The sequence below is a fragment of the Folsomia candida genome, unplaced genomic scaffold, assembly GCF_002217175.1.
Source record: "Folsomia candida strain VU population unplaced genomic scaffold, ASM221717v1 Fcan01_Sc011, whole genome shotgun sequence".
Classification (NCBI taxonomy): domain Eukaryota; kingdom Metazoa; phylum Arthropoda; class Collembola; order Entomobryomorpha; family Isotomidae; genus Folsomia; species Folsomia candida.
Window position 1 is genome coordinate 3,712,629 of NW_019091203.1, and position 26,506 is coordinate 3,739,134.

Below are 26,506 nucleotides of genomic sequence, written 5' to 3' on the forward strand. Positions count from 1 at the left end.
CTAGTTAGTTTATAAGTTGTCTGACTAGAATTCGTTGATTTTGCAACCTTCTACATTGTAGCATCGTAAATTTACTTGTTAATAATTTTAAAGCATTTTGAGTCACTTCGTTCTTTTGAACAACTAAGTACCGAACTTCGGTTTTCGGGTAAATCTTGAGCTTAATTGTTGTTTTTCGGGTAGGTGACATCTTTCCACGTCGGTCAGGCCGCTTTTTGTATTTGACAAAATTTCTGCTGCTGCGTAGCCTTACCATTTTCCCGCGATATAACAATTTCTCCAAATTTTTATTAATTTTTTACTGCTACGCAACCGAAATTTTTGTCTGAATTCTATGATAGTCACGATCGACCTTCCATATTGGACTACTTATGGTAAAATTTTCAAAATGAAGCATTGGCTGGTTCAAGAATTACAGCCGATTTTATCTTAAACTTTTGCGGAAAAATTGCCCGGGAGATACATTTGGGCCACCCTTTAGGACAAAAATGTAAATTTCCTGAGCAAACCCCGATGCTCCTCTTAATAATAATATTATTTATTTCAATTCATCCTTTTATGTAAATAGACAAATATCTAAATATTCCACCACTTAATTAGTTTAAAATTTGAACAAAATATTCGAACCAGTTGTTACGGACGAGTTATTCATACCTATTTATCAATTTCCAATATTAATGCAGTTTAATTCACCCATCCCGCCTTGGTATCCTTCCCATACTACATATTAGTATGGAAGGGATACGAAAGCGGGAATACAATTTTGGGCAAAGTTAAACTACGATGATATGATTGGAAGTGATTACTAACGTAAAAAACTAGTCACAGAATCACTCTCGCTCCCATCTGATTGATCTACAAAATCCAATTTCACATCGTCAATACTCTTCGTTCTCTCTTTACATTTTCGATATGTAAGCCCAATAATTGTATCCTTTAAATTAGGAATTTTGTCGTTTCCTTTAACAACACTGAAGTCCTGATCGATAGATAATTGCTCGACTCTGTACCTCAGAGCATCAAAGTTCATTGGCACGATCTCAAAAATTTCCCATAGGACGATACCCAAAGAAAACAAATCAGCTTTCTGACCATAAGTTCCCGAATATACTTCCGGAGCTCGGTAAATTTCAGTTCCTCTCGGCTTAGTTTGGGTGACGCTGGCATTACCCGACATCTGACGGGTGAGCCCAAAATCCCCGATTTTTACTGGAAGCACAAATCCATCACGAGCAAAGTAAATGTTTTCTGGTTTAAGGTCCCGGTGTATCATGTCCTTTTGATGAATGTGTTTTAATCCAGCAATAATTCCTTGTGCTATGTTCATCTGCTCCTCAAGAAAGGCAGGATTCGAACTCGGGTCCTTATATTTTTTCCAGGTTTCCTCCAAACTAAGCCATTCTCGTAGTGTGGGGCCACATAGCTCCATTTCTAGGACGAAGGTGTTTTTCGTGTTGGACAGATTATTGCACGAATTATATAATCCGACCAACTTTGCGTCTTTTAAATTTGTTATGTTTACCGCGTCACCATAAGTTTGAAAAACACCTGTAAATTAAAAATTGATCCTCCATGATTCATATAAATTGTGTTCACAAAATATTTCTTTATTAAATCTCCACTCGATTTAAAAATTGGAAAATTCTTGAATCAAGACTTCAAGACTTTAAGACTTTAAATTGAATAATTTACTATAGGTAATTTTTTATGCAGTTTATCTCAAATTAGCTTCCTTGTGTCGATGGATTCTTCATTATACCCCATGTATTTATTATGCATAGCATAAGGTGAAATGAATAATGAATAAATTTATTCATTCATTCTAAATGAATATTAGTGAAATAAATTTTTTCAGAATTCATTCATTCAAAAATTTCGAACAAATTATTCACTCATTGTTCACGTATTCATTGAATAATGAATGACTACATTCCTCCTTGTCTATTGAATGTAAGAATGTAAACAGGTATGGCTGGGAATATAAATATTTCTGAAAGGTTTTGTGGCGCACGAACATACCTTAAGTGATATTTGATTTAAGTCACACAGAAAAAAAAACACAGCGCTGTGCTTCATTCATATATAGTTCGCAATAAATCTGTTCATGGTCCACAGATGTGGACCATTTTTTTGTCCAGTGGACCATGGTCCATTGCGAGCTATGGACTCATTTAACAGGATAAATCCTGTCTATTTATCTAGTCCATCTAAATCTTACCTGAGATTGAGGCGTCATCTGGTGGCAAGAGGACATCATAACTTACTAGCCGGACCACGTTTTCGTGCCTGGTGAGCTCCGTCATGACCTTGAGTTCGGTATTTGTCGCTTTAATATCGTCAGACCCCATAGCAGTGTCGACATGGTGAAATTCGTCCAGCACGATTTTAACCGCTGTTTCTTCTGAAGTTAGAGGTTTGCGGATTTTGAACACAAATCCGAAAGAACCCGCCCCGAGGAAGGAGAGTACTTGGTATGATTTCCATTTACGGAGACGTTCCAGCCGCTCAGTTTTTTTAGACTGGGCGCCCGAGTTTGCTGTAAAGAAAGTGGAACTTTATGTAATCAGAGTAGGGATAAAATAGAAAAATATGGCGAATTACATGACAAGTAGATCGGCGGCCTTTGTGATGGCAACGCAACAGGTAGGATGAAATTATCTAGCTGGTCAGGCGGTGGTGCCATTCGAGAACCAAATGCATGCTTTAACTCGTCTAAAAATAACGTTGCATAGTACACTTGGAATTATTATGCATGTTTAATTATCTTTCTGCCACCTGCACAAGCCAGGAACATGTTTTTCTCGAGAATTTCCGTTAATTTTAGAAATGTGGCATTGTTCCCGTTAATACTGATCCATATTCCTAAAATGTGATTTAGCACGACATACTTGGGTATGTCTCCGATGATTTGCGGAAATCTGCCGCCCCTCAAGTGCAGCCCGATGGATTTGCAGCCCATTTTGTGCCCCCTTGATTATCTGCAGCCCACCAATTTGCAGCCTATTAACTCCAGCCCGCGATTATTTGCAGCCCTTATTATTTGCAGCCCACCTCACAAAACGCATAATGCCACTACACAAGATGGAAAATATATGTACATCATATACAAAGGTCCATTCTCCCCGTTTTGGGTCATAGTGTATTTATTAGTGTCATTATTTACATACAGGGAGAAATATAAAATCAAGGTATTAAAACGTTCTCAAAACATCAGGCAATATAAAAATCTTTGAATAAAAAATCGTATAACATCAATCAATAAAAACATCTTTGAATAAGAAATCAATCAATAAAAAATCGCAAAACATCTTTGAATAAAAAATCAATCAGTAAAAAATAGCAAAACATCAATTTAAAAAAATAGCAAACATATATCAATTTTAATGGAATCGGACACGATAAGAAATTTGGCGAAGGTAGTCTATATGACAAAAATCACCAACCCCGTACTGTTCAACAACTTTTCTGAGTTTTGTTGAAGCTATTGCAAACTTTTTTCGTGGAGTGGGGACAGTACCAGCTACCCGTTGATGTATGGTTAACTCTGTCAAAACCTGTTGTTCTTTTAGTCCGTCGATAAGTTTATAAATAGTTGGGTGGGAAGCGCCGAGCAAAGAAGAAAATCCAGAGTTAAATCCCTCACACGCATTGTTCGTTTTGGGTAAATCCTCCAACACACTATGGAAGCAGTTCCACAGGGGGATGGCATACAAAGGAGCAACTCGGGCTGTTCTAAGAGGATTCCAAGGCCCCAACCAAGTCCGTTCAAAGTACCAGATGAAATCCACAAGTAAGACCGCGTTGTCGACAAAGAATTCCTCGCGAATTAACAATTCGTATGTAGATAATACGTCGTCTGGTGGGACAAAGGCCAAAGCTACAAGATTCCAGATATTGAGGGAAAAATTGGAGTCGGTAGTAAAACGATTCAAAATTTCTGGGAACTTCTGGATATGCCTATAAAAGCACTGTGAGAAGTGAAAAAAACACCCCTTCTGTTCGGCACGTGGAAAAGCTTCATTAAAGGCACTGAGTTCAGCCCGCTCGAAGTCGGTCATTATGGTCGTAGGTGCCAATCCAGCCTGGGAATCCAAAAGAGCGCTGAGAACGCGACTGTACGTCTCGGTTTTTCTGTTTGGGAGGAGAGCATATACAAGAGGGCATGTCACCCCTCCACGAATTCCGTGCAGCACAAACAGTTGATCGAAGAGGGAAGGCGCCACCTTGAAGGTACCATCCGCCAACCACACGGGACAGGATGCGAGGAAGTCCAGGTTTTCACGGGTCGCAAATACAAGAATCCTGGATGCTTTAGGACCAGAATCAAACAAAAGGAAGTCTGCACCTCCTTTTGATTTTTGAAATGAGGCTGGAAGAACAATATCCTCTCGCCTATGAGGTTGTACAAGAGATCCTACTCCAGAAGCACGTACATCCCTGATTGTTCTTTTCAGATTTTGTTTGAGAGGGAGGACTCCTTGCGCTGCGGCTGAGACATGCCCCACGTTTCGGGATATTATGGAGGCTGGTTGGTCGTTGGTGGATTTGGCGTCCTGACGTATCTTTGTGCGAACTTGACGAAGCTCGACATTGATGGGATTTTCGGGAAGATTATGACTTCCCAACTCGGATATGATGGTCACATTCTCCAAGCCGATCGAGGTGTGCATCCTGGCGGGACATTTGGCATGACGATAGCGGTCACATACCCAAATGCGCTTTTCATCGCCAAACTTGTGGAAGACGAAGGAGTATCCGTTCAATGATGCAACAGGTTTACCTCTTATGGATTCGGAAATTGTAATGGTGGCCATAGCTGGTAATAATAAAAGTTGAAACCAATTTTTATTAGTGAAAAAATTTCAGTCATTTTAAAAAATAGAAAATTTGGCCAAAAAAAGGAGGGGGGGCCTTACGGCCCCCCCTTCCCCCCTCCCCCCCCTTTCCCCTCACCTCCCCCAATTCCTGCCCCCCCAAAATAACCTCTAGTACAACTTGGGATGGGCTTTACTACTAGTCATATAATGGTTGACAATATGTGTGAATTGACTTCGTATTATTAGTTTGTATTGTATTTGGAACTAACATGCAAAATTTCAAAAAGTACCTTACCTATTTGGGAACCAAGAAACTAACGCTTTTTTATTATTCAAACAAAATAAATTACACATACACAAAAACAAATTAGTTGGGCAGAATTTCGGGAACTTATTTTTTTTAAATTTCACTGACACTGTTGGTATTCTCTCCAGTCGATCTACTTCCTTTAACTGACAAAAAAGACTAGTTGACTGCATCAAGTCACACAAAGGTGGAAAGAAAAAAAAGGTTGGAAAGAACCTTTTTTATGTTTTTTATCTATTTCTGGGAAATAGATAAATATAATTCAATCTAAGAAATGAACCTTTGTATATGATGTACATATATTTTCCATCTTGTGTGGTGGCATTATGCGTTTTGTGAGGTGGGCTGCAAATAATCGCGGGCTGGAGTTAATAGGCTGCAAATTGGTGGGCTGCAGATAATCAAGGGGGCACAAAATGGGCTGCAAATCCATCGGGCTGCACTTGAGGGGCGGCAGATTTCCGTACACCGTCTCCGATCGTGTAGCGAGGCTTCATGCGGTGTTGTACAGAAGAGGGTATTTCTAGGAAATTCATGACCCTATCAATATCCTCAGAAAGTATCGGATCCTTCTCCAAGATTAGTGCCACTGGTCCCACTTCAAAAACGCTGATTACTTTATCCATCTCAAATTCAGAAAGTTTTCACACTATTTTTTTCTACTTTTCTGCTGGAAATTGGGTGTGATATGTACTGCGATGACGATGATTAATCCGAATTGCTTCGCATCGCAGCACGCAATCAATGGTTCGTTATCAGGGAATGATTACATGCATGATCAAATGGTGAAATTTGGAACCTTATCGTGGGATAGGGCTCAGAATGGATTTTTTTCCACAGAGATATGTAAATATGCGAATGTAAATATATTTCATAAGCACATACGCATTTAGTTTAAATAAAACTCTTATCTTTTGATTTGAACTGGTTGTCATGACAATGTTCCATTCGAGCTCGTCTCCGGTCACTTTGCATAATCCCTTTTCAATAAGGGTTATTGCAGAATTTTTATTCTATAAAAGTCACATGGCATAAACGACCAGTTTCCATAATACGTTTACTCATAATTGCAAAAAATTAATGAGAACTAAAATCGCATAGACAATATATACGTAATTGGTTGCAAATATTGCAGCGTATCACGCACTGTCATCATTCTTACGATGATAAATTAATCGAAGATGTAAAAAAATATGTGGTCTACCTAATATACAGAATTTTAAAATAAATTCCGGGATCCGAGAAATGGTTAAAAATGTCTCAATTTTGGTGATAAATAAGTCATGCGGTAAAAATGATGTTATTTTTTTTAAAAGTAAATGCACTCTGAATTCAAGATAAGGTAAGTAAACGTTACGTCAGCGAGAAAGCTGTTTAAAGAAAGTAAAGTGAAATGAATTTGAACAAAAATGAGTCACTATGAATGAAAATCTTCACTCATAACTTGGGAGGGCTAACTTTATATTGAGTATTGAATGAAAACTAATTTTTTGAACAGGTACCACTCCAACGTCGAGCTGCAGGCGCACGTGCGACAAGTCCACACAGGCGAGCGGCCCTTCACCTGCGACCAGGCGGGGTGTGGAAGCGCCTAGGTCGCTCACCCTGCATTCGAGGAACACGCATAAAATAGGCGAGCGGAAGAGCGGGTTCAAACTGCCGAGTCGGAAAAGATCGGATGTGGTGGTCTTAGTAGGTGGAGATGAATAAAGTGGAGGAATTTTTTGTCAGAAATTTATTAAGTTAACCGGGAACATATTTTTTTACGTGTATTTAATTTAATTTAAATTTAAAAGATGATCTACATATGTCCATTGCTCAGATTGATGAAATAAATTATTTTTAATCAAGAAATACAAATGTGCAGTGCAACATGACCTTGGCGTTTCGACGTGAAGCTCAATTTAGCTGTATTGAAAATTGATGAGTCGGATATCCGTCTTTTGATAACCTGATCGGATATTTTTTGACACTGAATCTGTAATTGTTCAACTTTTTTTTACTTTATATGAATCTACCACCAGCACTCTCTTTAACCAATAATCTAATTATGCTCATCAAAAACGATAATTTTTTTAAAACTTGTTACAATTTTATTTACATAAATGAAAAACCTCATGTCATACATATGTATGTTTGTCCCCTTCAGCCGTCGTTACGCGCAGTTTTCGTCTGGTGATCAGAAATGGAGCTCGGGTTTCCACCCGGGTTATTCTTTTTGGGAGAGGTCACCTCTCAAATTTTGTCGTCGTTTGAGCCATTACAAAAAATGTGAAATTGAAAATCACAATGCCGTCTTTGTTAAATTACAGTGACGTCGAAGCTATTGTCTCGAGGGCGATATGATTTCGTAAAGTTAGGGGTCGTTCACAAATTATGTGATGCAAAAAATCACGATTTTGTTGCCTCCCCCGAAACACGTGTCACATATCACATTTGAGCTTTAGATCTCCTCTCATCCCTGCCGCGTTACATAATTTATGAACGGCCCTCAAATGTACATATGCATTAATAATGGCCAATTATTTGCTACCAGTGTTCGACAAAAAACAAAAGCGTTATTGCGTCTTACATTTTTTGGCATATTTTATTGTTTTTACATTTTGCAAATTTTTTTTAGCTTCGTACGTATATTTAAATGATTTTTATCTATCCGGTTCATCATTAAAGGACGGGGGTCCTTCGTGTTGTCTTCGCCAAAGTCGTTCGGTCCTCCGGGGCGAATGTGATTATTTAAATGGCGAGAATATAAAGCACAAGTCGGATTTTGGGATAAGAATCATCTCTTTCGTAAGCATTGGCTGACAGGACCCGGAGTCTCTCAGAAACCCGGTTTTATCCTAGTGTTCACTTTCTCTCGGGGAGAAAGTGCCCATAAGTCTGCATACACATTTATGTATATTAGTCAACATCCGTCCACTGTTTCGTTTCCTCTACTACAAAGCAATCACTGCAAGGAACTCGGGACATCCAGTCCATCCCTGGTCAAAAATATAGTTTTCATTCTAAAGTCAGTCTGACTTTAGACTTTCATTCATATTCAGTCATTTTATTTGAAATTTATTTCATTTCTTACTCGACTTCACTTCTTAATAAATTGATTATTTAATTAGTTATTAAGCCTTTTTGACAAATAATTTTTGTCCAAAAGCACTGAATAAGTAGATTTTTATTCTATTTGACTCAAGCAATAAATACTCTGCATGGTCAAGACATCTTTTGATCGATACAAACGGATAATTTCCTAAGGGATCGTGCTATTTAAGGGCTGTAATGTGGGCAAAAAATCGCTCCAATTTATCAAACCATTTGTAAATATAACCTATTTTTTGCATACATAAATTAGAAAAATTGATTATAATTAAATAGACGATATTACATATAATTTAAAGCTTATAAAAAAAATTGTAACCATTTATATTTATCTTTACCAAATGTTTACATATTTAACATCAAGTAGTGGCAAATCTGTGCCCTGTCTTACAATTCTAATTCACCATTCTCTTACTTTGTCATCCATTTATTGGAGGTGATGAGTTTATCACACGTGTCATCATCTTACACCTGTCATCGTACAACGCGTGGTTGACAACACTTCCAAATCGTAAAATGATACATACATATATGAGATGCGAAGTTTCACTGAATTCGCCAGCCACGGGTACGGATTCACGTTTTGGTTTGATTGTTTTGTGATTACACAGATCTACATCCTTTACCCAGGAGAAATCCTGCCAAGATCTGCGATCCGTGCTTGACTTCTAACTCGGGGCTCTAAGCACGCTACGCTCTTATAAGACGCGCAGGTATGTAAGTATTTATTGGTACAAAGTGGGGAACAATATTGTTACCATTTGTCGAATTGGGGACAATTCAAAGCTGATATAAATTCCGTGAAGATTTTCACTTTCTCCAGATCACTTGGTGACCTATTTATTTCGTAATTTCTCCCTTCAAATTTCAATTTTTGAATGAATTTAGTTCAAATAGAAAATATTTATGTCAAATCTATTAATAAATAATAAATAATTTATTTATTGCATCATAGCCAACAGCCTTTGCACATTCATGAATGGTTACATATTATTGATAATCATAAAATAGATAAAATAAAGTATTGCTCATAACATAGGTCAAAATATTTGGCGACTTTGTGCCAAAAAAGAAATACATTATTCAGTACTTTATCATTACAAATCTATATGTCAAATCTATTAAGGCCCACTGACCGTGGGGGGACATGGTCGCACGACAAATTTTCCGTCTTTATCCCCTCACGCATCCGCGGCCACTGCAAATAATTACTTCCAGCCGAACTGATTTAAATATGTACAAATATCCATAATAAGGGGCCGTTTATTTATTATTTAATGTAAAAAATTTACACCGCACTTCCCCCCCCCTTCTGACTCCCCCATTTAAGGACATGACTAACAAAAACATCCGTTTTGCAACAACGCACTTTTTAGCCTTGATCAAACTATGTTTTTACGTAACGAAAAGTGCCATAATCAAGGTTTACTTATATAATCGATTATAAAAAACAATGCAAAATTAATTTCATCCTTTCTGCCATTCTCAAATTATGAAACGACTTTGAAACCAATTATTACTTTCGGATAAAAACTAAACCATTGAAACTTTTCCATATTACTTCAGCCCACCCAGCGAATACAGATCACTTAAAGAAGGATGAAGATATGGTTATTGTTTCAGTATAGGGAAATGGGGTTCCAAATGCTGTGATTGGCTGACGGTTTTTATGGGCATCCGCCCATAAAAACAGGGCCGTGGCACAACTCAATTTTTCCCAATCTCAATTTCCCCATTACTTGGAAATCTCACTCCTTTCTTGGCACCAAAATCAGGTGTCTCCTTTACCATCATTCTTGCTGCCAAACTCGGAAAAGCTGAGTAATTAAAAGATTATTTAATATCCTACAAATTAATTTTCTGACATCCACTCAACTACATAAATTGCTTCAACTCACCACAAGTTCAGCTCTAAACTTCAACTCTAGGTAAGTAGTAAAGTAATTACTATTTTCTTTTAGCAATGAACGGTGGGGACGCAAATATGGTGGTGACACGTTCATTTTTACGAGTGATTTCGATGTTAATTTATTGTGGTTTATTGGTATAGGTAACTGCTAACGACAATTTTTCATCGATTAATTTTGCGACCTCTCTGCCGTGCCCTCACCAGAAATCTGTGTCATCGCCGGCCAAACTGGTAAATGCAAACTTTAACTCTCCAAAAATAAGGACCAAGGAATTTGTATTTTGTAATGCACTATATTTTGTTTAATTATAGACTCAATTACCATGAGATGTTGCTCGTGACCTGGTAACAGTGTGAAATTGTCGGAAACTTCTTTAAAGTTTACCAGGTTCGGCCATAATATTAAACAATAACTTATATAATGAACGGTGGAAACACATACATATACATAATGTATGGTGAAAACACGCTCATGGCTGGACGCTCACGCTCCTAACTGTCATAATTCATTAAATGAAGAAGATCACAATTCGTCCTTTTTCAGTCTGCCAAAGTGCCCGAAGAGGTATAGTTTCCCATGCAAAATAACTTATTCGTCTGATCGTTAATTTGAGTATTTTTAAAGGTGTCAGGAGTGGTGTGACATTCTCGACATCGATAAGGAAACCCAGGAAGAACAGATATCGTAATTACTCTGGGTTTTCTATGGGAGGCCTGTAAATAGGCTGGGAATTTATTTTGGTGGGTTAGCTACAAGATACAATCCCGATATAATTTTGGGGAACCGTGTGATGGGATTTAAATGACATTTAACTGCGATAAACCAATAAGATTTCCCTAACATTTTACACGCCATATATTAAGCCCTTATTATTTTTGGGAAAATCACTTAGTTTTACAGAACAAAGGAAAAGCTCAATAATACTTCTGGGTAGATCCATTTGCCTGATATGCTTTGCTATAAATTCGGTGGGTTTAGTCAGGGGTTGCCCAAGCGTCAATTCATATTTTAATATGGGGTTATTACTGGGAAACGCTTTCATATCCCCGAGTTTAAACCGAGATGGACACTTTTCAGCGCAAATTCTTTTTGCCTCCCTTCGTCGTCACTATCGTCAGTATCATATTTGGTGCCGTTCGACATACATTAATTATTCAACCCTGTCCAGAATCTTAAATATTTTCTGTACTAAAATTTCCTGGTGAAAAATGTGTGCAATTTCTTCCCTCGTGTTGGATAAACCCGAATAAGAAAAGTTGCAAGTGGCCAACAGGCCGGGTCTTGTAGAAAGATAAGCAGAGGAAGCTAGCACTTTTGGAGTGGAAAGAACATTAAATCTTTGTCCGCAAACACGTGGTAAGTATATTTACGTGTTCATTTTTTGTATTTCCAATTTTAACTAATTTGCTGAATGAATTAATATTTCATGAAATTTTGCTTATTACATATTCCGTCCGAGGAAATTGGAGCAAGGTGCAGTTGAAGACGTGCTAAATTCGACAGATACTGAGGGAAGCAAAAAAACTAAACCAAGGAAAACTAAAAACCTAAAATAAAAAACCCCTTCCGAAATGTGTCTAATATATCTCTCCTGTGTCCCTATGTTAAGCAGGACCCCTAATTTACAATTTATTGTTAATTAATCTAAGCTTTAATAATTAATCACATCTAATTTTATAACTTTTTTGGCAAATAAATAATATGTGAATTGAAATGTGGAGTACGAGATACTGGGAAAAAGACATTTTATTTGAATAAAAGCACTGGGAAAAGCATGGGAAATCTCCTTAAATACAGAGGGACAACCCCTCGGTAATATTGTCATAAAATGCTGGGGAAATATCTGGGTATAAATTTTGTAAAACTAATGGGAAACGAGTGGGGTAAACACGGGACAAAACTCGGGGTTGGGCGGCCAAAACCATGTATGTTTTACTGAAAATAACCCCAAGATAAAACTGAGATATCCCATAATCTGTTCTTCCTGGGATACGTGTCACCTAAAACGATTGTATGCAGCAAACATTTTCATCCACCTCCAAAACATTGCAGACTTGTTAAAGGAGCTTTGCCGATTGCTCCACCTCCCTTCGTGTCTTCACCATCGTTTGTGTCTCCACCGATGGGGGGTGGGGTGAATCATCAGAAGCTTTCCCCCGAGGTGAAGAAGAAGATTAAGAGTATAAGAAATAAGCTTTACTACAGGAGGAAGAAGAAGGACCAGAACCTTATTAAACTCCAGCCAGAGCGGTGAAGACGCAGCTTGAGGAATGGTGGCCAACAGTACGCCATCGTCAGACTTTGATTTCTTCGCGTCCTATGTGAGTGAAGTCAAAGGTCACATTTCCCTAGCGCCCCTGGGTTACTTCCGTTGTTTATTATGAATTTATCTTGACTGTTCATACTCTTTGTTACACCACACTAAATTGGATATTCACTGTTTTTGCATTTTACAGGTGATTGTCTCAAGTGGCTACATTTTGATGGCCGTTTTCCTAACACTAATTCTCACGTATGTCCATCTCACTCAAGAGAATATTTTTCGACTACCTGTTGCACGATCGGTGCTGCGTGTCCTGTGGGTGTATGCGACCGTGTGGAATCTTTTCACCGGTAGGGATGCCCTTGTAGAAATCACGACCATATTTTGGAATACTTTCACTACACTACGGAAATCCTGGTGCTGTGTAAGTAAACGAATTTGACTTTTTAATGGTTAGTACGTTTTAATGGTTAATATTGTTGATATAAATATAAAGAATTTTACTACAAATACTGTACAGAAAATAGTAGATTGATATCATTCATGGAAATGCTTACATTTCTAAAATTAATCTCACTTTCTCCCTTCTCGATTTCACAGGCAGTTGTCACTCTTTCCTCCATCCATCTCCTGCATCTCATATATATCCCGATTTTCCATTTCACAAGTGAACTAACAATCCTATATGGCAAGAAAGACATTTCATATTTCCGAGACAATTTTAATGCCATTTTTTCCCTGGTTTGTGAAATTAGCAAGCAAAGTATTTGTCCCCAATTTGACTTATTGTTCGGAAAATGTATTTCTCTTCCTAGTTCTATCCTAGTTTTATATTTTCTAATCTTCCGAACCTGGCAGATGCAGCTGGTTCCACTAGAACTGGCTGCAATTAATTTCATAGCGTTGGCATGCGTTATTCAAGATGTAGGTGCAAAGCTGTCGGCTGATTGCACACCTGAGGACAGACTTTACGTTCTACAACAAATCATAAACCTTCGCGAATTGACCGGAAAAATAACAGAACATTTCAGTTTGGTAATTACCCTTCACATTCTAGTGGGATTGTTAGACCTTGTTCAGTTTTTTGTTTCGTTTTTTTCAACCCATTATACCCTCACTGTTTCCGACCTGATTGACACAAGTGTCGATGCTGGCATCGTTGTCCTGACAATCGTTCTGCTAGCCGAGCTGGATGCACAGATTTGCAAAATATATGCGCTTTGCCATATTAAATTATAAAGGAATAGTGCACAAGCTGTTAGCTTTAGCAGGAACTATGTAAGTTCTCATGTGATGACGCCAGCCGTCTCTCACCGACTTTGATGAAACCCAGATCCGCTTTTTTTAGACATGCATACACCAGAAATTCAAGATATGTAGAGGGACACGTGTTTAGCCTAAATCTAATAGAATACACTGGGAGACCTCTATTTGCATGTGTAGGAATGACAGCCAGATTGAGCAAAATTTCCGGTGATACATAGGTATCTTCGAAAAGAATAAAAATATACATACCTCTTTATGTCCGTATGCAGTGGGAAATGTTGCGGCGATTTATTCTGAACTATGAATCCGTCAAATTGGTGGGACACGGTGGACCAATATTTCCTCCAAGTAGTGACCACTCGACATTCCGGGAGGAACTATTAACAGTCAAGATAAGACACTATGCCCTCAAAAGGGTTGCCATCACTTGGGGGAGTGTCATTAAAGTAAGTTTAAGTGCGAAGCTCATAAATATATGTACCATTGATATATGCAATGAGTATGTAGCATTTTCTAATTCAAATCAAGTTATCGCAGAATTTGTTTGCCATGTATCAGTATGTACATATTTTGCACTTTGTGGGCTGATTGGACATAAGTTTTATGAAATAGCTCGGGATTAAAGTTTTGTCATATCAGTAGCAAATTTTTTACGCATACGTAAAAATTTACCAGTCGACCGGTATAATTTTGAGACCAAGTGGTGGCAACTTTTATACCGGGAAATTGATACCTGCATGACTTCATAATTCCAACATTGTGCCTTCATGATTATTTAAAAATGTAATTAATTTCTAATTAAGTCATCAATTAGTTTTGACGGAAGTAATTGTAATTAATTCCCCAACCGATGGATGTAACATGCAATTGAGTAATTACATTCTCTCGTCAGATATAACTAAGTAATTACTAATTAATTACAAAATCGAGTAATTAAGCAACACTGGTTTTTGGTCACCCGGCTTTTTAAAATCACGACATAACCATCGGTCTGCTGTTCTTAATCCGAAACCAGTTTTAAATTATCTAAATCCAGAGATTTATTTGGTATTTTCTTTGTTACACAGTTGCTTCAAGTCATCGCAGCCGCAGGAATTATTCATACGTTTTATCCAAGTTTTTGGAATCTTCGGGGTTAAATGCAAATCTTCAAGCTAATCAGACAACGGAATCGGGGTAAGGTGTCAGATATTTATCCATATCAAGTATTAAAAAAATTTGTGTAGTGTTACACATGTAATATGTGTGTACATGTGTAGCAGTAGTAAAGCAGCACATTGACGTACACGCTTATCCTTAGTATCTGAATATGTATGTTAATAAGTGAAATCAAAAAATAATTGAAACTAAATTAAAATAGAGTCTTAGGCGGGATTATGTTTTTCTGAATTTGTTGAAGCGTAAGCAGGCCAATAAATGAAAGTGTGTATATCTATGTATTAACCTATTTAGATTAAAGTCCACTTCGTTTACCTATGTTTGTACAAACTTAAAATGTCAATTTAGCAAATAGTTAAGTACGGGTATGCATAAGCACACCTGTTCACGTTTATTTAATTACTACGCAATGAAGAATCAATAAGTGAATAAATAATTCATTGACGGAATGAATAAGGAATGAATAATTCAATATTTCAAAATGAATGAGTGGGTTTTTTATTCATTCATTTTTTGCCCAATGTTAAATACATGGGACGAATGAATGAAGGATAATCTATATTATAATTTCGAAAAGTCCGTCCCGTGTAATTTTCCGTGACATTCCTGCATTTTGATTGGTTGCCGGCTTTCCGTATCCAATCAGAGCACTGATATGATTTACGACTATAGTTGTGATTTCGGTTATGATTTCGGTTATGATTTCGGTTATGATTTCGGTTATGATTTCGGTTATGATTTCGGTTATGATTTCGGTTATGACTCCGGTTATGATTTCGGTTATGATTTCGGTTATGATTTCTGTTATGATTTCGGTTATGATTTCGGTTATGATTTCGGTTATGATTTAGGTTATGATTTCGGTTATGATTTAGGATATGATTTCGGTTATGATTTCGGTTATGATTTCGGTTATGATTTCAGTTATGATTTCGGTTATGATTTCGGTTATGATTTCGGTTATGATTTCGGTTATGATTTCGGTTATGACTCCGGTTATGATTTCGGTTATGATTTCGGTTATGATTTCGGTTATGATTTCGGTTATGATTTCGGTTATCATTTCGGTTATCATTTCGGTTATGATTTAGGTTATGATTTCGGTTATGATTTAGGATATGATTTCGGTTAAAATTTCGGTTATGATTTCGGTCTGGTTTTAAACAATCCTAAAAACATTCCGTATCAACCTTCAAAATCTTCCTTAGCAACGTTAAAAAATTCCTTAGCAACGTTAAAAAAACTCTATCAACGTTACAAAAATTCCTTAGCAACCTCAAAAAAAATTCCCCAGCAACGTTAAACAAATTCCTTAGCAACGTTAAAAAAATCCCTTAGCAACGTTTAAAAAATTCCTTAGCAACGCTAAAAAAATTCTCTAGCAACGTTAACAAAATTCCTTAGCAACGTCAAAAAAATTCCTTAGCAACGTTTAAAAATTTCCCTAGCAATGTTAAAAGAATCCCTTAGCAACGTTTATAAAATTCCTTAGCAACGCTAAAAAAATTCTCTAGCAGCGTTAACAAAATTCCCTAGCAACGTTAAAAATATTCCTTAGCAACGTTTAAAAATTTCCCTAGCAATGTTAAAAGAATCCCTTAGCAACGTTTAAAAAATTCCTGAGCAACGTTAAAAATATTCCCTAGCAACTTTAAAAAATTCTTGAGTAACGTTAAAAAAATTCCCTAGCAACGTTAAAAAATTCCTGAGCAACGTTAAAAATATTCCCTAGGAACGTTAAAAAATTTCTATCAATGTTAACCAGATTATGTAGCAAGGTTAGAAAAATCCCAATCCGATTGATTGATTGGGTAATTAGGAAGGCCGGCTACCAATCAGAATTCAGGAACGTCGTGGAAAGTACGCGACATACATTCCTTATGAAATTAAAGTATATTTAGATGTTGTTTTTACTCTCGAATTAGATTAGATTAGTTGCGTACTGGTTGAATCTAACGATTTGGATGTCTTCGCTTAAAATTTAAATATGGACCGTCTTTAAGACGGGCTTATAGGCTAGTGAATGAATAATTCAAATTGATTTTCGAAATGAATGAATTTTGGACGAAAGAAAAAAATTGGAAAGGTGTGTGTATAAGTTCAACATATACGATAATACATACATATTTATGTGCATTATATTAACATTACGTACGAATAAAAAGGATTTATGTAACCTTTTAAGATGTATGATTAAGATCAAGAAAATAAAATGCATGCATCAATTAAAGGATGTTGTATGTTGAATTCCAAATTTTTTTGGCAAGAGAAAGTTTAAGCTAAACATTTATGCAGCTTGCATATGATAAATTCTTCAAAACTCCAATAGATTTAACGTGGCGAGGAGAAAATGTAAAAATTAATGACTTTCCAGAAACAATGCCGGCACCACAATCCTTAAAAATCACTTTAGTCTTCCTTTGACATTTACCATTTCTTATAAAAGGATAATTCTCTTCACGAATCAAAGGATTAAGTAAAAATGCAAACATAAGGAAATGAAACAACTTTCTCGTACTGCTAGAAACATATTTTAGAAAACATTAAGTATCCAGTACGTCTTCATGTGGTGGATCCTACGTTGATATTTTTCGTCCAGCTTGTGCTCCCCGTACCGGTAATTCTTCAATGTACGAGACCACGACGACCAAAAAGTAGAAAAATGTTGCAATCCCAAATATTGACAATATGGTCACATTTCTTGGTCCGGTTGTAAGATATGCTATTTTGACGATGACCCCCATCGCAAAAAGGATCCCGTGTGCCCCCAACCAAATTATGCAGAGCATCCTATTTTTCTGCGGATAAAAATATGTAAATTATTATTCAAGTCTTGAAAATGAATATATAAATTTTGAGGAAAACTGGATTCAAAGATTCAGAAATTTTTGCAATGTTTTACCCCTTATTTTTTAAGTTTTAAGACTTCATATTTATTTATTACTATCTGTATTTACTTTACTGTACCTTGACTGCGCCGAGGAGCAATATTATTCCAGACGTAATATAAATCACACAAATTCCGAGATCCATCGTGGACAGGATAAATGTTGCCGCTGTGTTGGAAAAGTTTTAATTAAACAGTGTGAGTTTACTCAAATTAAGAGAATATCCTTACACAGTTTTTTAGCCTGTGGATCCAGACGTGTTTCCAACACGATCCCTAAGCTCAACTTGATTGTGTTAAGAATCTAAAAAAAGAGGTATTAGTGCAAAAATTAATGACCACTTTTAGAAAAAGCCCTTGGCCAATTAGCCAAAAAAAAATACAACTTTACTCAGGTTTTTAATGTTGTAAAGTTGTGTATATCAACATATTTTATAAGGTTCCGTTCATAAATTATGTAATGCGCGAGGGGACCTGTTTAGTTACAGTGATAGGTATCATGCCTATGTGACACAACACGAGGGAGGATGGTGTAGAAAATCTCGTTCATAATTTATGAATGTCACCCTAAAAGTTACGGATTTTACAAGTTGTTCACGACTACGTGAATGTCCGTAAAAAATCGCAACAAAAAGGAAATAATTGGCGAACTTGTCAATCTCTCTATAAAGTTCGCAAAATATTTTTCTTTTAACTAGTTTACGATACTGGCTGGTAAAAAGTATTCCAATAAATTTTTATCAACTTACAATTTGGAAGAGAGCAATGCACACAGTGTAATAGCGGAAAGACATTTCTGTCACGTCTACAGTTTTTTTATCGGAATAAAATACATCTCGAAAAATAGGCAAATGCAAAATATGCTGCTAAATATCTACAGTCCGTGGGACGTGCTTAGGAGTGACCGAATTTATTACTTGCTCTGATTAAAAATATCGACATATGGCCCAGGCGAGATTAATGTATACAATACCACACTATAAATAATTTGGGGACAAATGGAGGCATAAATCCTACAGTACTCATATTTTGTGTAATGATTAAAGAGACATTTTATCACTAAGGGCAAATATGTACAGAGAGTAAATCAAGATACAAAACTCACTTTTATTTATTTTTCTGTAGCTTTATTCTTCGTTTATGAATTTTGTGAATTGCTTCAATGTGTAGCCCATTAGTTTGTCTAGCGAGGTGCAATCGCTTTTTCTACGCTATTATCTGTATGTCAAGAACGTAGTGTACCAAACAAATGTGACGTTGTTATTAGAAAAAATGACGTTTCCATTGAAATATTTACCACAAATGTTGTATTATTTTATAATAATGATGTCACATGATATGAGTTTTCGACATATTTTCCACACTGTTAAAAATCTGGTATACTCCATGTTGGTATTGATTTGGTAATAATTTCCTACTGGATTGGTAGTAAATTGTTCATGAGTGGAAAATTTCTCATTACCCCAACATTACTTTACGGTAACACCAGTGCAGGTAGAGTCCCATATGTATGTACTCCGGTCGGCAATGCTTTAATACCAGTTTTCTTAAAGTGCGTTACCTCGTTAATCGTTACCATATGTATCTAAATTACTATGCATGATATGCATAAAACCTCGGCGAGGGAAGATTTATCATCAAATTATTTAGAGTTTGTCTGTATATGTATGTATCGTCGTAACAAAATTAGTTCTCAATACTATGCCAAAGTCCAGCCGCTGGACTCCGTATGAATGTATGTAAGATAAAAAGATACCTAAAAAATCTTTAATTATTTCTTCCCTATTAATCACAAACCAACGGTGTGCAATAAATGGATTCATTTCTACGAGTTCGTACATATATTTCCATGAGAACGTATTTTTTCAAAAATATTTTGCTTAACTTAGCCACCAGCGGGGTTCATGATTTTCTAACAACTCACGAATCTTATCCCGTGCTATTTTTCCTAAAAATGTAAACTTTTAATGCATATCCCCAATACGGCTCCTATCTTATACATACCGACAACAGTTCTATAAAAAGCAATAAAGCATACAAGTAATAAGCTAAGAACAAATTATGAATTTCATTTTGGGTGAAGCGTTTTCACAAATAAATATAAAATATTAAAGCTTTTATTTCATATTATTAACACGTTTAACAAAACTGTCATGTATTGGTAAAAATACAAAGCTAGCTGGTACATAATAAAACTGGAAGATTTTGTGGGTTTTCTCGAGCACTGGAAACAAAAGATGCAATGCCCATGACACGTCTTCTGGAAAACCAAACTCATACTTATCCACATATGTATGTACATACCTATATACGTAAAACCAGATGCATAATTGTAAACAGCGATAAAACCCGTGTAATAAAACGGTAGATATAATAAAAATCTTGCCACAAAGAACATAAGCCATTAATTTTACCCGTGTATTTATGTATCTGCATACCGTGCAAATGTTCACCACGTGCATACTGCAAGGAATCTCATTCAACTTGTGTGTGTACATATGTAACACTGATGAAGAGCAATATGTAAATATTTGCCATGCTACAAATAAAAAAAAAACAGATAGCCAATACTTATATTGTGCAGCAACTTGTGGAGAACAGTTAAGTAGGGTTTTGTATTATAGATCGAATGATTGAATAAATAATTTACAAAATAAAGGAATAATGAATGAATATTTTTAGGGGGATTTTTGAAAGAATGATGTGGGTATTTACTAAGAGTTAGCATCTTCAGCAAATAAAAAAATATTTAAGGTAAATACTAAGGCCTGAAGATTAATTCATGCATCTCCAAGGATAGAATTTAGTTCGGACAAAATTGCTAAAATTTATGTTGCGATCTCGTCATGAATACCCCTAATATTTATTCTTTTCATATTAATAAAGAATATTAATGAATGAATATTTTTTTCACTTATTTAGTTTTTTACCCAATGTTTAATAGATGCAGAGGATAAATAAATTGAGAAATTCCTCAAGACATTTGAAGCAAAATTATAATTAATGAATAGTGAACGAATATTTTATCTTTTAATTTTGATGAATTCAATAACGAACGGGACATTCTTTTAGTAAAATAAAATAAATAAATGCCTTTTCAAGAAACATACATTTTTTTTAATACGTAGGACCAAATTTCGTTTAAATATCTGTTATTAACGAGGAGCAAATATTCGATGATTGAGGTGGGTGCAGCATTTCGATCTAACATTTACATACCATCCAAGAAATATACGACTACAATTATAAATTATATGACTCATAAAACTTTTAAAACTCGTAACCCCCAAGGTATACCAATTCTTTACGACATACACTGCGAAAATACCCCAATTTCGTACTATCTTAAAACTATGTCTTAATTCCATCACAATACGGACAACCTTCAAATGCCCCTTGCAAAATGCGATTTCGCCAAAAAAGCCCAAAATTGCCAACGGGATAAAAATCAGTTTGAGCTGAAAGGCCACAGAAAGGTTTTCCAATGCTCCAATACCCTTTTGTTCCAAAACCGGGTGTTTTCGAATATTTGCGTCATCCACGAATCTCCAAAGAGTTGCGTACAGCTGGAAAAGTCCGCTGGAACTTAACCATTGCAAGTTTCTGTATAACGCTTCTGCCCCAAGGTATTTAAACTCCCAGATAATGTTGCGCTTGTAGAATATTTCCTTGACAATATTACACGTCACGTTGGTATACTGACGTCTCAGAAAATACAAAACGTTTTTTATGTGGTCGGACGTTGGGTCGAAAGCGATGGAATCGGCAAACACGGCTGCTCCAGGAAATTCATTGTAGCAAGTGTGGTTCGGCAAAATTTCTAAGAAATATTTGAGGTATTGATTAATTACTTTGCCGAAACGACGAATCACATAATCAAAGTATGCAAGAGAAATGTTTCGGCTACTCTGATTGGTCCACGAAAATTATATATGAATAGGTTTAAAACCATCGGACGTACTTATTTACCGATTCTTATCAATAACATACATATGTAAAATGGGCTTGCCGATGTTCGATCGAAAAACATATTCCAATTTCATACCTTCTTTCCATACGAGATCGTCCTCGTTAGACAATTTTCGTACAGATAAATGCCACTTGGTTGTATTCTTTGAGTCAGGTGATCCATACAATTTGAATCCGAATTCTGTCAATAGTTCGCGAATATTTTTCACCACATATTTTTCTAATGGTGTCGTTATGTCGGTGGTAATTATAGCATCGTAAGAAAAGCTGACCGCATTCATCGCGACAATGCAGAGTAATCCAAACCATGTTATTCTTTTTCTGGAATTATAATAACCTGTATACAAAATCAATCGATAAATATTGATCGGTAAATGTTTATTGATTTCTACCCGTCAAGTACTGAAACCCTCACAAATGCCGCTGCAATATCCGAATACCCGCCTAACTTGGTCACCCCTAAATATACAGATAGAAGTATTGACGCTGTCCAAATCCAGGGATCAATTATGGTGAAAAACTGTGATATCTTTAATGACAATAGGGTCGGATTTTTCTGACAATAGAGCACATAGTAGTCCAGCGTTTTTTCGATGTGGTATTTAACTCCGATATCCGGCCTACATGATTAAAACGTTTTTGCAAATGTTCAAACTTTTTCGAAATAAATACTCTATAAATTATGGTAATTTTTGTACACAAGAAGCATAACGAGGTCGTGACACTACTAAATTTATTACGGGAAGGTATCACATGGTCTGGAGGATAAAGAATTCAAAATTCGCAGAAATTATTGTTACCACTTTATGACAATTGTACCAAATGACCATTTTATACCACGTTATTCTTAGTGTACTTGTTAAATAATTTAATCCAGCAACCTTAAATTGTCGTCTTGTTGGAAAACCTTGAATTCTGTAAATCTATTGTACCAATAGCTAGAAAAAAAAGTGATTACAAAAATTAATACCTACAAATTTTTTAATCCGTTGCTTCCAGAAGGAAACCATACAATTAATTTAAAATACACTGCCAAAACATAATTATGATAAACTACAAAATTATAATTAAAATTCTTACCCACGTTTCGGCACAAACGTAATGTTTAACTTCCTCTGTAAAATTAGCAGTGGTCCGTTCACGGCGAAACATCTCCTCTCCATAGATACAAAGTAGCGATGGTTTTCACAATCATTTTGCAAGAAAGGAACCCAAGTTTCTTCTTCGATTGGCAATCTATGCCGATTTTGGTTATTGTCAGACATTCGCCTCTCCCTGATTAAAGCGTCTCCTGGCGGAAATGACATGAGACTAACATGCGCCTCCCCATTCGGCGGAGGAATTATTTCCCATTCTTTCAACCAATTTAATTTCGTGGGGTGTAGAAATCCGGAATAAATCTTGATCCCATCATCCCAAAAATTCAGTTGAATTAAGTAAATTGGTGTGTAAAAACTTTCTAAATATGAAAAGACCATATCATCCCGTCTCAAATTATTATGGGCCCAGACTGAAAAAACCGTGTAGATCACAACATTCGCTTGATACCCCCAATTGCTAAGGTCATGCAAGAACACTGCGGGATTACCAGATTCGTAAAATGTGACGATTTCGATACAATTCATCTTCCACGTGAAGAACGTATTAATTGTAATGTTAGAGGGTAAATGCTTCACGACGAGAGCGCTACGGTGGGCGAAGGATAAGTGGTTATCGTACTGCAGGGTTAGGTCAGATTGCCTACTTTCGCTTCTTAGAGTAGACATCAGTAAACAGGTCGGATTATGGTCAAAGTTTGTTAAGGTGGACGCAAAATGGACGGAAATGAGGAAACAGTTGACGAAAAGAATGATAGCCATGTTGTCGTGTAAATGATGAAACCTTGGTTTTCTTCGCAGGAATGTCGAATGTAAAGAGAAAAAATGATGACGCGAATAAATTATTATAATTTGGACAGCACTAGTATCGAATAATTTCCTGTGTGCTATTTGTATTAATGAGATGAAATACATAAATAGAGTTGGAATAAAGCAACGTACATACGTCCAACTTACATTTTCTCTTGACATTTACATTTATTTAAGTAGGTACTAACTAATATTTTTCTTAATTATGAATTATTTTGAGGCTATGATTACTTTGTCCTCTTCTCTTATATCTTTCATATTATACACAGTTACATTTCAAAAGATTTTACTCCAATATTTCGAATATACATAGTATTATGAATTTTAATTTGTATTGTTTGCGAAAAATCGGACAGAATAACTCAACCAGTTCTTTTATGCTGCAATTTTTAAATAAAATCAGTAAGATTAACAATATGCGCTCTTAATAATGGTATGATGTTATTGTTACCGACGAAGGTAATATGAAACTCTTTGGTGACCCTATAAATAGTAATGAATTGTCATCTGAGGGTAACAAATTGCCTCTGATGTCCGTACTAATTTTAGGACCAGAGCGTTGGCATGAAGGGCTAAGCAGGATGTAAAGAACGTCCGGGAATGAATGGGAATGGTCTGAAAATGTGGTCATAAAATCACAATGAGTTATCGGAATTTTAAACTTTTTGCATATGTATAATACCAAATACGTACCTACATAATTTAATTAATAGCTAAGGCCGCCACACCCCCGTTGGCGACTAGTTCGATTTTCTTGCGAAGATTTTTCATTAAATTTTTTCCCGAAGTTTTTGCCACTTCCGAGGTGATTTTCTTCCATCGTCCTTTGAATTTTCGAAAGGTGTCAGGCACATCTTGAAGCCGGGAGTATACTGACTTAGAACGTGCCCAGAATTTTTCGATTGGGCGGAGTTGGGGTACATTAGGTGGGTTGATATATTTTGGTACGAAATCAATATTTTTCTTTCTGAGGTACTCGGTCACTTTCTTTGCATAGTGACAAGTGGCGAGGTCAGGCCAAAACAAAACTTTATCATTTTTGTGAAACCTATTAATAAATGCTTCCAATCCAGCCTTGACGCAATTTTTCAGATAAATATCTTGATTGATATTCCCTTCGAGAACTACCGGGTCTGATACATGTCCGTGACTGGAGATGCATTGCCAAATGCAATATTTCTTTGGAAATTTGTCTTTTTTTCGTACTTTTTCTTCATAAGCCACTTCAGAGGGATCCGAGCTATGAAAAAAATGACGCCCTGGAAGATTTGAAGGGTCAACCGGAACATACGTTTCGTCATCCAGGATCACTACTTTTCCACGCATTTTCTTCAACAATTTTTGACAGCAATCCTTGATCCGACTTTCTTGTACGGGCTTGTAATTTGGTGCAGGTTTTTTGGTCCTTGCTTTGATTCCTAATTTATGGACCTTAATTTCCCCCAGGTAGCTTTTGGAAATTTTGACTTTCCTGGCAGCTACAGCTACTGACGTTGATGGCTTGGTTTTGAAAATTTTTTCAATTCTATTTTTCACTCGAGTGGTCGCTAGCTTCGCCGGACGACCAGCTGGCTTCTTGAATTGCACATTTTCGGAATCCTTGAACTTTTTTATGTAGGAATACACATTTGAACTTGGAATTCCTTCCTGCTTAAAAAAGTTCCAGGTCACCTTGGAGTCTCGGTTGGCTGTCGTGTTGTAGAACTCCATCACTCGTTTTGCTAACAGCTCCCTTTCAAACAAGCTTCTTCTACCCTTATCCATTTTTGAAATTTAAGAGTGATATACCAAATTGACCCTAATGAAGTGGGCTTTCAGAAATTTAAATTATTATAGTTCGCGGGTTTATTGATTTGTCAATATACTCGCTAGAGCGCGCATTCCCATTCATTCCCGGACGTTCTTTATGTAGCCTCTGTACATGTGTTACCTTTCAAAGATAAATTATTACCGGAGGGGTAGGCACCTCCGCCGGTTACAACGGTGACAACCACTTTTTAGACTGCCAAACTTTTATAATTACTGAATAATGAATGCTGAATGATTTTTTTTCTTTTTTTTTAATTTTGGTAAAGTTTCTTTCAATTTTTAAAATAAACTAATTTTCAATGAAGCAACATTTTTTTCGATACGTAGGATCAAATTTCGGAGATCTATTATTAAGGAGGAGCGAATACTCGTTGATTCAGGTGGGTAAACTTTTGTGATATAACATTTACATACCATTCAAGAAAAATCCGATTACAATTATGAATTATATTACCTATACAAATTTTGAAACTCTCAACCAGCGCAGTACACACATTCTTTATGACAATCATAACAAAAATACCCCAGTTCCTTACTTCATTAACACTATGTCTTAATTCCATGATAATACCGATTGTATTCAAATGCACCTTGCGAAACATAATTTCGCCAAAAAATCCCAAAATTGCGAGTGGAATGAAAATCAGGTAAAGTTGAAAGGCCACAAAAAGGTTTTCCAATGCCCCAATACCCTTCTGTTCCACGACTGGATGTTTTCGAATGTTCGCTTCATCCACGAATCTCCAAAGAGTTGCGTACAGCTGGAAAAGTCCGTTCGAGCTTAACCATTGCAAATTTCTGTATAATCCTTCTGCGCCAGGGTATTTAAACTCCCAGATAATGTTGCGCTTGTAAAATATTTCCTTGACAACGTTACACGTCACGTTGGTATAATGACGTTTCAGAAAATACAAAACGTTTCTTATGTAGTCGGACATTGGGTCGAAAGCGATAGAATCGGCAAACACTGCGGCTCCAGAAAATTCTTCGTGGAAAGTGTGATGCGGCAATATTTCTAAAAAATATGTTTAAGGTATCAAGTTTTATTTTGCAATCGGTATGCCAACTGATATGTGTCGGCTGCTCTAACTGGTTCTCACCGAAAATTAAGTAAGCATAA

General features: G+C 36.3%; 2 protein-coding genes across 3 annotated transcripts; both read right to left on the reverse strand.

Moving 5' to 3' along the window:
• Positions 1-491: 491 nt before the first annotated feature.
• On the reverse strand, positions 492-5,829 carry LOC110854870 (probable myosin light chain kinase DDB_G0275057). Of its 2 annotated transcripts, XM_035855768.1 has the most exons (5): positions 5,592-5,829; positions 2,776-2,887; positions 2,602-2,712; positions 2,219-2,536; positions 492-1,548 (listed from the first exon to the last, which is right to left on the reverse strand). In XM_035855768.1, the coding sequence occupies exons 1-5, from the start codon at positions 5,748-5,750 to the stop codon at positions 806-808; spliced, it is 1,443 nt and encodes a 480-aa protein (XP_035711661.1). In that variant the 5' UTR covers positions 5,751-5,829; the 3' UTR covers positions 492-805. The 2 variants fall into 2 exon arrangements, with proteins under 2 accessions (XP_035711661.1, XP_021958989.1); XM_022103297.2 differs by lacking the exon at positions 5,592-5,829 and having other exon boundaries at positions 2,776-2,988.
• An 11,379-nt stretch (positions 5,830-17,208) lies between these two features.
• On the reverse strand, positions 17,209-18,631 carry LOC110855094. Its single transcript, XM_022103519.2, has 4 exons — positions 18,451-18,631; positions 17,933-18,005; positions 17,782-17,870; positions 17,209-17,612 (listed from the first exon to the last, which is right to left on the reverse strand). The coding sequence occupies exons 1-4, from the start codon at positions 18,493-18,495 to the stop codon at positions 17,391-17,393; spliced, it is 429 nt and encodes a 142-aa protein (XP_021959211.1). The 5' UTR covers positions 18,496-18,631; the 3' UTR covers positions 17,209-17,390.
• Positions 18,632-26,506: the final 7,875 nt, after the last annotated feature.